General features: G+C 55.5%; 5 protein-coding genes across 5 annotated transcripts; 2 read left to right on the forward strand and 3 right to left on the reverse strand.

Moving 5' to 3' along the window:
- The first annotated feature begins 75 nt into the window (after nucleotides 1-75).
- On the forward strand, nucleotides 76-930 carry LY79DRAFT_217191 (uncharacterized protein). The gene has a single exon (XM_060551577.1). The coding sequence runs from the start codon at nucleotides 151-153 to the stop codon at nucleotides 685-687; it is 537 nt and encodes a 178-aa protein (XP_060406653.1). The 5' UTR covers nucleotides 76-150; the 3' UTR covers nucleotides 688-930.
- A 556-nt stretch (nucleotides 931-1486) lies between these two features.
- LY79DRAFT_531421 (uncharacterized protein) lies at nucleotides 1487-2521 on the reverse strand (the record flags this gene model as incomplete). Its single annotated transcript, XM_060556257.1, has 1 exon — nucleotides 1487-2521. One exon carries the CDS (start codon nucleotides 2519-2521, stop codon nucleotides 1487-1489), a length of 1035 nt encoding a protein of 344 aa, XP_060406654.1.
- Nucleotides 2522-4201: 1680 nt separating this feature from the next.
- On the reverse strand, nucleotides 4202-5315 carry LY79DRAFT_585549 (uncharacterized protein; the record flags this gene model as incomplete). The annotated part of the gene is made up of 3 exons (XM_060560503.1): nucleotides 4202-4293; nucleotides 4475-4897; nucleotides 5234-5315. The coding sequence occupies 3 exons, from the start codon at nucleotides 5313-5315 to the stop codon at nucleotides 4202-4204; spliced, it is 597 nt and encodes a 198-aa protein (XP_060406655.1).
- Nucleotides 5316-5447: 132 nt separating this feature from the next.
- Nucleotides 5448-6180, reverse strand: LY79DRAFT_217212 (uncharacterized protein). Its single transcript, XM_060551578.1, has one exon. It carries the CDS (start codon nucleotides 6035-6037, stop codon nucleotides 5531-5533), a length of 507 nt encoding a protein of 168 aa, XP_060406656.1. The 5' UTR covers nucleotides 6038-6180; the 3' UTR covers nucleotides 5448-5530.
- Nucleotides 6181-9067: 2887 nt separating this feature from the next.
- On the forward strand, nucleotides 9068-9928 carry LY79DRAFT_675526 (uncharacterized protein; the record flags this gene model as incomplete). The annotated part of the gene is made up of 1 exon (XM_060564454.1): nucleotides 9068-9928. The coding sequence occupies one exon, from the start codon at nucleotides 9068-9070 to the stop codon at nucleotides 9926-9928; it is 861 nt and encodes a 286-aa protein (XP_060406657.1).
- Nucleotides 9929-10144: the final 216 nt, after the last annotated feature.

Consider the following 10144-nt stretch of genomic DNA (forward strand, 5'->3'; position numbering starts at 1 on the left):
CCCGGGATTCTATGCCCACCTCTCGGTGTGAGTGGGCCCCCACACCCGGCAGACCAATCCCGAGAAGCGCCGCCCGGGGGGGGGGAGGGGCGGGGACGTTGGACACGGGACCGGCTCGGGAGTGTGTGTGTGTGTGTGTCCAGGCAGACAATGCGGTCTCAGTTGTCACAATCTCAGTCGTGGGTTGATTTTGGGATAAGTCGTGTTTTCCTTTCCCTGACGACGCGGCGTTCGCGGATAAGAGACAAGGGCGGTTTCGATGTGATGCACATAGAAGAAGCACATCTTCCCCCCTCACCATCACCAAGGGGGCCCTTCCATCGCGCAGACCATGGCCTGCCGACTCGCTGCCGGGGAAGGGGACATAAGATCTGGTTTTGCGGGATCCCCAGTAGGACCCGTCCCGTCATATCATCCCAAACAACCAAAAAGAGCCAACAGGGGCGACCCGTGATCCTCTCCCTCCCTCCCTCCCTCCCGTCCCCGTCCCGGCTACGAATAGCGAGATATCATCACGGTTCTCGAGTACGACTGCCCATACGTAGACCTATAATTCCCAACCCCGCCGTGCGAAGGCACCAAAGCCTGACCTCCTCCCCTTTAGACGCGCCGTCGCCAGTCGTCCAGCCAGCGCGCTTAGCCGGCGGGGGGGGGGGGGGGGGGGGGGCGTCGATAGACGCGTGCTGAGCTGTCGCCGTGGGCGCCCACAAGTCCAGGCCGAGGACGAGGTTGATTGTGCCTCTTCTTCCCCCCCCAAACAAGCTCTACAACTTAGCAGTAGTAGCAGTTGTAGTGGACTTCTCGGTGGTGGGTGTCTTTGACTCAGACCGAAGCAACCCCCCCACCGCCCGATCCGTTGTTTTTCTGCTGTTTGTAGTACCTACCCATCCAAGACAACAAAAGACAAGGCAGACGAACAAGACGACGCCACGAGATCCGGGACGCTGCAGATGTCTTGCGGCAGCGTTCCGAGGTGGTGGTGAGCAGACCAGCAAGACGAGGAGGGGGGGAGAGGGCCTGTTCGAGACCAGGGCGAGAAGTGAGACATGCATGAATACGCGATCACAAGGCCCTCGAGATTTCGTCTTTCATCATTGCAACCGCGCGCTCGTGTACGGGAAAAGGTGTCATCGCCGGCAACAAGATAGGTCAACTTTTTCCCCATGAATCATAATGCTGTTGTTTCGATTCAATGACTGTTCTAGATTGTCCACTCCAAAGTCTCCTCCAAAGTGTCCTGTTGTGGTATCATCCCTTCGCCATCCCGGCGGCCCCTCCCAAACCCCTGTCCCGACTGTCCATCTGTCTCTCTCTCTCTCTCTCTCTCTCTCTCTCTCTGTGTGTGTGTGTGTGTGTGTGTGTGTGTGTGTGTGTGTGTGTGTGTTTACATGCGGCAAAGGCAAAACGCTGGCTATCTATACAAGTCCAAACCCGAATCAAGTGCAAGGACGGCTTATCGAAACAAGTCTATACCCCCAAGAATCGTTTACTCCCATCGGTAAACGCCATCGTCGTAGAGGACACGGTGCCTCCGGCTGCCCGGCCCTACCGTCGCCCGGCGGCGGGGCATCATGCGTTCCATCAGCCGGCGGCGCTGGGCCTCCTCTTCCTCCTCCTTCTCCCGTGCCTCACGCGCCTCGCGCGCGCGGCGGTCGGCAATCTCCAGCCGGCGCACGGCATTGGCGAGTTCCAGGTCACGCTCCTGATCGGATAGGGTAGGAACGAAGCTCGGGGGCGTGCGGTTGAAGGGCATGGCGCTGCGGCGGGCGATTTCGGCGTTCTGCGCGGCGATCTGCAGGCGTTTGCGCTCCTGGCGCTCCTCCTCCTTCTGGCGCTCGCGCTCCTCCTCTTTCTGACGCTCGCGATCACGACGACGGCGCCGGTGCTCTTCGTCGTCGGCACCGCTGTTGCTATGGCTGTGGCTGTGCCGCGAGTCGGAGGAGTTGTGGCGGCGATGACCGTTGTCAACAACCTCGATCTCAACCTTTGACCGCGGTGTGCGCTCGTCCACGATGACGGGGCGGAGAGAATCGCGCGGGACGTGGCTGTAGCGGAAGTTGGGGCTGTTGCCGCCCGCGTTGGGTGAAGGCGGCGCGGTGTAGGGTGATGCGTACTGCTTGGGAGGCGTGCGAGGGGTAGGCGGGGAGTCGACGATGACGATGCGCTCGGCACGCGAGCGGTTCTTGCGGTTGAGATCCAAAACTTTCTGTCCGTTGACGTAGATACCAGACTGCCGGCGTTTGCGTTCGCTCGAGGAAGACTCCCGGCGAGTGCGATCTCCGTCGGCGCCTGAGGAAAAGCCTCGAGGTGAGCCCAGTGGAGGAGTTGGCGGCATCTGCTGAGGGAAGGAGTACGAAGGTCCGGTGGGGGGGTAAGCTACAGCACGAGGCGGGTGGTTGTAGACGGCGGGGTTGGCGCAGAAGCGGCCGCTTCGAGATGCAGTACTGCAGTAGCTGGGCTCTTGGTACTCGCGCCTCCGGCCGTCGGGGTAGACGTCGATGTAAACGTCGGTAGTGCACATTGTGCTTTGTTTAAACGTATCAAGGCGCAGCGTGCGCGGGTTTGGTGGTGATGGTTGAACTATCTCCGGAACGAGGTGAGCTCGTTTCGCGGATGTTATCGTCTGAGAGGAGAGTGTCCTCGAGGGACGGGTTGTATGTCGAGATTCCCGGTTGATGTTGGAGGGACGACGAGACCTGTACTTGTGGACGATGGTGTTGTCGAGGTAATGGGATTCTGGTGAACGGTAGGAGGACAACGTGATGGTGCCGATGGGCCGAGTCAACTATGTGAGAGAGGGTTGAGCGACGATGTGTGATCTGAATGTTTGGTGGTGTAAGCTGGTTGGTCTGTTGAGTGAAGAGGAGCGGCGAGGGTGAAGATATATACCAGATGGGAGCAAGAAGCAACACGTGAGAGAGAGGTTGAAGATTGTCGAATAACTTCTGCCTAGGTATAGGTAGTGTGGATCAACCAGATTTGGCGGACAAGGATGATGAGTTTGACTGTCTTCTATGTGCGGGAGGGTATCGAAGTGTAAATATTCCAAGTGGAGTTATCGAGCAGCGTAGGAACAGGATGTCTCGAAAAGAAACGGCGTCTGAATTAAATATCGTCGAGGCCGAAGAAGGGCACTCATAACGGTAGTGAGAGGGAGCATGGGAGAGGCAGGGGTGGGGATGGGCGGTACCAAGCGTCAGCCGCAAAAACAGCGGCGCATCGCAAGTATCGTGGGCCGAGATGGTGGGATGGGATGGTGTGGTGTGGTGTGGAGATTGAGAGTGCATGGTGCGCCTGCATCCCCTCGTGTCTTCCCCCTCCCCTGTTAGACTGCTGCCTTCGACGGTGGGACAGTACGTATCCGAGATCGTGGCCGAAATGAGTCTTTGGCCCAGCTAGGCCTCTTTCGTGCTCATAGAGACCCGTCTTGTGGATGAAGGCGTTACCATGTAGGCAGGGTCGCCAGACGCAGGTGCAACGCCTCGTTGTTTGTTTGCGAGGCATGTCACTCTGGCGCGCTCTTCTGCTGGCGGAATTCACGTGGGTGGCGCCTGGTTCACAGCCTTTTTCTCGTAGAGGCCGTCGGAACCAACTGTACCACCATCCACCACCGTAAAAGGAGGCGGAGACGCGGGCCAAGTGACGTTTGTGGAGGGCGCAAGGGGGTGATGGTAAGCCCGTCAAATGGAGGGCGTCGGAGGGAACCAAGGACTCTTGACAGGTCGAACGGTGCATAGTGGACGTGCATAGTGTTTCTGTTTCTCCTTCGCTCGAGTGCTCAGTCGTCCCCACCAACGGAGCTCCTAGACCTGAGGACTAGTTGGTGTAAGTCGAGATGCGCCGCGTGACGGCGAGCGGAATTGAGGACTCAATGGCGGGGTCCGGTTCAGCGCATATTGATTGGGAACCGGCAGGCTGGACAGCACAACGGCGCCCTTCTTGGCTTGCGCCGTCGCCATTCTCATCCCCGCCATGGCTCTCGTCGTCCTTTGGCCAGCGTCGAAGTGAGTGTTGCGGGCCGCCGTTGACTGTGGCCGGTGGCTGTCGCAGCCTTCTGTGAGAGATAGCGGCGACTGCAGTTGTATGGACAAAACAGCGAAATAATATTTTTCCCTGGTTAGATGCTATTTTGGTTTGTGTGTGCACTGTAGAGCGCAATGCCCATCTCACACCCAACGCGACTCTCACCCCAGGTCGTCATTTACTTGACCCAAGGGACGGGCCAGCCTTGGTTGGGCCCTTGGAATAGGCCAAGGTAGCATAGACAGCGGCAACCGAAACACATGGTGGTAGCTGTGGTCTGTGTTCGGTGTGGTCCGTCGTCTCTCTGAAGCAATGTGACAAGCGACAACCGCCGTCGCGCGCGAGTCGCAACGGTTCCTTGCATCCTGGGTCCATCCAGCCCAGTCGAGATGGCAACCAGTCACGGCGGCCTGGATTCGGTGAGGGGACGAATGACACCTGAGTCACTCACCATGGCGTCCTGTCAAGGCCTCATGCAAGCTCTTTGTCCGTAGCCTGGGGCCACAGCGGTGGGCAGTGACAGTGATTCTCCTAGTGGTCCAGGTCGGATGTCCCCACTCGTTTGACTTTACAGATGGTAATATGGGAATGCACGAGGCCGCGATGGGGGGCAACCGATCATCGACGGCTAGGTCCAGGGCATGTGTATGGTTGAAGGGCTCGAAAACAACAATGAGAAGCCAGTCAGTCCGATCAATTCCCTTGGACGGGCCCATGGCCACGGAAGGATCGCAGGCTGCAAGGGGAGCCACTGAGGGCTTGACAAGGTTGATGATGGTGGTGCTTGTCAGATTTGCTAGTAGTAAAGAGGCGCGAAGGCTGTGCACGTCTTCAACGTGATAGAGGTCGGCTCCGCCACCATAGGCTGGTTCTCCTACGGACAACCCGACATGGCCAAGCCGTTGCGTGGCAGTTTTTCGCGCAGACGGACACGGATTGAACGAAAGCTTGACACATTTCGTCATCGTGGCTTTGCTGGTTCGGATCGCATCGTGTGTCGCGGGGCCATCGTGCGTGCGTGCATGCATGGCAGGTTGGGAGCTCCTTTGGTCGAGAGAGACAGTGGAGGAGGTGGAGATGTGAGATGGATGACGGACGAGGAGGGGGGGGGGGGGGGGGGGGGAAGGGCGACACAGACTCCCGTCCGTATCCGTCCCTGTCCGTGTGTCCCTGCCATTCTTGTTGCAGTTGCAGGTACGTACCCCTTTACCGCACTGCACCTGCCTCTCCATTCCGTTCCTTCTCCACCAGCAGGCAAGCAGGCAGGCAGGCAGGCACCAGCACAGCTCCATGCTCTCTTTCCGTTTCCAGCAGAGCAGCTCTCTCACCTTGATGACTAAACCTACCGTCGCGAGGTCACCCGATACGGCTGCCAGGCTGCCAGGCAGAGAGAAGATACGTACCTGCATGTCGCCTAACGTCTGCCTGGCCGCATACGATGCACCCAAATCCTTCAATGAATGAATGACTGACTGACTGGCTGACAGACAGAAAAGTCGCGAATACACTAGAATCTTGGAGTCCTAGAACCAACTCTGAAACTCCTCTCGATTCCATCATTGGCTAGTGGCCGCGTCTTTGCCAGGTCCCAGAACGCGTACACCACCACCACCACCACATCGGACGCGTCAATCCATCCAGGCACACACATACACACACACCACCTCCAATCCTTCGCCGAGACGCTCTTCTTCATCTCCCATCCTCCGGTCACCGCCAACACAGGATGGAAATAGCCGGCACTGCCTGTCTCGCCGCGATCGGCTTCCAGACCGACCACCTCGAGGTTTCGACGAGGCAATTGTCTTCCAGTGGCAGGCGACGCTTTGATTGAAACGTACCATAAGGCTGTGGGATTCCATCCCCTGACGCCCGCCCATATATTTCGCTGCACGAGATCACTTCTCCAGCCACAATTTGGGGGCTGTTTGTCGGAGGCCGCTCGGAAAGGCGCGGGCGGCTTCAATTCTGCAAAGAAACAAAAAGAAAAAAAAAAATCTTTTTTCCTTTTCATAAGCCGTCCTACACAAACTCCGACTCCGATCTCGACATCATATGACTTCCATGTAATGTTCTGCTACCTGCGGATGGATCCAGACACGACGAGAAACGACAAGCGGCCTTCCGTCATGCCCCTCACAGCCTAGCGAGGCAGATTTCCTCCCCTGGTGCGGAGCAGTGCCTAGCGCCAGTCTACATGGAACCCCCCTCCTCCCTCTCTCTCCACTCCTAGGGCTGCCTCCGAGTCGGTCCGGGCCTCCGACCAGAGGGCGAGTTTTCTGGGCATCTGCTGCTGGAAGATGGTGCGTGCACTCAACACAAACATCGGTTCATGACACGGACCAGTACTATTCTTGGCCTCAGTGTGTGTCATGCAGATGAACCCACCTCCCACCACGTTTCTCCAATACGACTCTTGAGAGGCAGATCGCTCTTGTTAAGGTTGACGTAGATCTTAACATGTCAATGTCCAGGTTAAAGCATTCATACAACGTCGCACTCAATTAGCCAAGGCGCACAATTTAGATTTAAAGCGATCAGCCCGTGCTCCCGTCACGGCAAGTGGGCTTGCCTGCGGGTTTGTAGTCAATCGCATAAGCATTTCAAACATGGGCTTCAACGATGGCAAATCCTATGCCAGACTAGTCCCTGTTAACCATACTGCTAATAATAACAACACCGGGGGGCTTTACGTCTAGTTGTTTCCTAAAGAGAAACCCTCCAACAATATAGAGATTACTGTATAGCTAACAGGCCGTAACGAACCGCAGCGTCTGTTAGAAAGAATGTAAACGTAGTTGTCTTATCTAGAAACGACGTATGAAGTGTTATCAGCTATAAATATCTAATGAGGTGATCTGTGCATATAGTAAGCTACATCTGCGGCGGCCACAACTAGTACTAGCCACATAAAGCTATTCCCAGCATCGACACAGGCAGTACGAGACATGGAATAGATCCCCCATCCTTCTCTCTCTCTAGAGGATGTACATAAAGAGAAGCATTAAATAAAACACATCCAAAAGCTTGGCTAATCTTCTGTCAATAAATTTCTATATGAGAATAGCCCCATTTTATAAGAGCCTAGTATGTGTACGCCTGTCTGTAGCCCATAGACCCAGCACCGCCTCGCTAACGCTGTCTGGGTTAACCGGAGTATACGAATAGGCTACTCCGGCAGCTCTTCAGTTTGATTTAATCATGATATCTTATTTCCGTATCGCCACAATTGGGGTCAGGAATAAGTCGTCAAAGCGGCCCATCGATAGAAAAGGGGTACGGGGTCAAGGAGGGCATATATATACTTTTGAAACACGCGTTCCCACACGCGGGTGGCCCTTTGAATACGTATCAACTAACTGAATGATAATTCAAGTAAGTACTTACCTATTTACCCGGAACCATGCGAAGCTGTCCTCGGCCGCCTGTTTTCTGAACTCTTACAAATCCTTTCAACTTGGCCAAATCCGATAATACCTCCGCCTCCCGTTGCTGATAATTAGTTTTAGTTTTTTTCTCCGTTGTTCCAAGTATGGGACAGTATTGTGTGTTGAGGCGTGTCTTCATCTGATCTAAAGTTCTTCTTCTAGCCGCCGCACGAGCCGATGTGCCTCATGATGAGGTTATGCCATGATCAACCGATTCTTGATACCCCGCGACGCTGAGTAGACATGACGCTGAGAAAGGGAACACGGTTTCAGAAATACAGCAAGTCCTGCCCTCCCGCAACTAAGTTTATAATTGAAGCCCTCGGTATGCTGCTCGCTGATGTCGCCGGAGCTTTGATAGAACGAGACGTCGCCATGAAGGACGAGGTTAGAGAAAGCTACTGTCAAGAACTTGACGCGGCCTATTCAAGTCATGGAGGAGCTCCCAACGAAAAGTGATTACTCGACAAAATGCTGAAGTGCGGTCTGGTGCAATCGCCATTGATGGAGAGGTCAATTCGCGCATGGTACGCAGGCCTCAACCAACGTTACTCTCCGCAAGTCGGCATCTTGAGGAGGGGGCCTTGCGCTATCACCTGCATCGTCGCCATCACCAGATCCGATACCTAGGAGGATGTGACGCTATTCACAAATAGAAAAAGAAAGAAGGCTATAATTAACACGGCCAATCATCTTATACGCATTCCTGTGGTTCCATGTGGGGTTTTCGCCATATATAATCATCGGCTGCTCTTCCTCTCGTCTACCGATTCCCATACTCTGCACGTTTCACCTCTCGGGTTGACTGGCTGTCAAGACCCCACAACCCCCCAACTTAAAACTCAGGCTCCTGTTCAATTGCTATACTTAGAACCATAGGATTTCCTGCGGCATGTCCTGGAAAACTTCGGCTTCGGTTGCACTTCCTTCGACGTCATTTTGGCCCCCTTAGCCCGTCTTCGTCGACACACCATGGCAGATGACCCTAGTCGACGATCCGCCTCGGGTTACCTCCGCAACTCGACCTTCCACATCTGGTAGTTGGTCGCGTGTGCAGAAAGGCTTCAGAAAGGGGCTGTCCTGGACATCGCGGCATTTCGAACCGGCTGCGAAACGTCCTCCAGTTCTTGGCTGCGGGTAGCGTGTTTCCTGACAGCTTCCCAGGCCAATGACATGAGCCGACATGATCTGCGAAGGGGCACACCAGCACGACGGGCCATAGGCCTGTGCGATGTGGATGGCTTCAAACGTTTGAGCCGCTTCGCTGGCTCCTGGCGCGACTTACTGGAGTGGTTCAATTCAGCTGGGATGATAATAGAACTCGTGAAACGCAGAACAGGTGTTGGAGTACAAAGATAGCAAATCCTGTTAGGTTTGCTGTATAAGCGAACTGCATTGCTAGGCCGGAGTCTTTGGCTACTTAAGAGACGAGTATCTCTTAAGGCCATCGTATCTACTCACCCTGCCATCATTGACCTTGACAAGGCAATCATCCAGCCAACTGAGACTTCGTAGCACCATCACTTGATTGCTCCCACTTCTTCGCTGTCCCAGTCTACAACCACCAGACGCCACTGCAGCCATCATCCTCCCAAGGCGCCAACGAATCCGCCAAGATGGTTTACAGTCTTCAGTCCTTCTTCGATATCGTCCTCTTCACTTCTATTATATTATTCACTTCTATCACCCTCCCGTTGACCATTCTCGCGGCGCCGATTCACTCCCTCAACATTCGCAACAATGGCGCAACGACAGCATTCACCGACCCGGTGACCAACATCTCCTTCCAGCGCTTCTTCGGTGCGAAGTCCGGCTTCGCCTTTGGCATCGCCCTGCCGCAGAACCCCAACGACTCCTTCATCGGCCAAATGTCCTTCCCGCTAGGCAGCGGCGCGGCTGGCTGGGGCGGCTGGTCCCTGACCAGCGACATGGAGGGCCCGCTCCTCATGGCGGCTTGGGCGTCGCCTGACGGCAAGGTGCTCTCCTCGTTCCGCCAGGCCGCCAACGAAGACGACAACCCGCCCGAGGTGACGGGCAAGTTCAGCGTGCGACCCATAGCTGCGGGGACGTCGGTCAACGGCAGCTTCCTGACGTACACATTCCTGTGCCAGGGGTGTCTGGACGCCAGCTTCGGACTGGGCGCTGCGGACACGGCGGGCACGTTCGAAATGGGATGGGCGCTCGGCAACAAGGCGGTCGGGAACCCGGGGAGCTCGGCCGCGGTACTCAACTTCCACAATGTGGGCTTCGGCGGCTTCGATGCCGACCTTCAAGCCGCGCGCTTTGCAGACTTTGACACCTGGGCTGCGCTTGCATCACCAACGCCGCTGACCCCGTCCGCGGGCGCCACAGCGTTTGCACCTGGCAAAGGTGGCGACGAAGACGACGACGACGACGACGACGACGATAAGAAGAAAAAGAGCGGAGACAAGAAGAGTGGAGATGATGGAAACGATAGCGATGATGACGATGACTGAGTGTACTTATAGCAGAACGTTTCCTTTCCTGGAAGAGCAGGTGGAGTAGCTACGCTCTCAATATCCTCTTTTTAGCGCAATCTTAAATGGCAGATGACTCGGGAAGCTATTCCCATTCTCGTACAGTTTTCTACGTCAGTGAGGGTGACATACGTCTTGAAGATTGTTTCAGGCGCCTTGATTCATCTTTTCTGAATCTCCAACTGTGTAACTTAA

Source organism: Colletotrichum navitas (genome assembly GCF_030913465.1).
Source record: "Colletotrichum navitas strain CBS 125086 chromosome Unknown LY79scaffold_303, whole genome shotgun sequence".
Taxonomy (NCBI): domain Eukaryota; kingdom Fungi; phylum Ascomycota; class Sordariomycetes; order Glomerellales; family Glomerellaceae; genus Colletotrichum; species Colletotrichum navitas.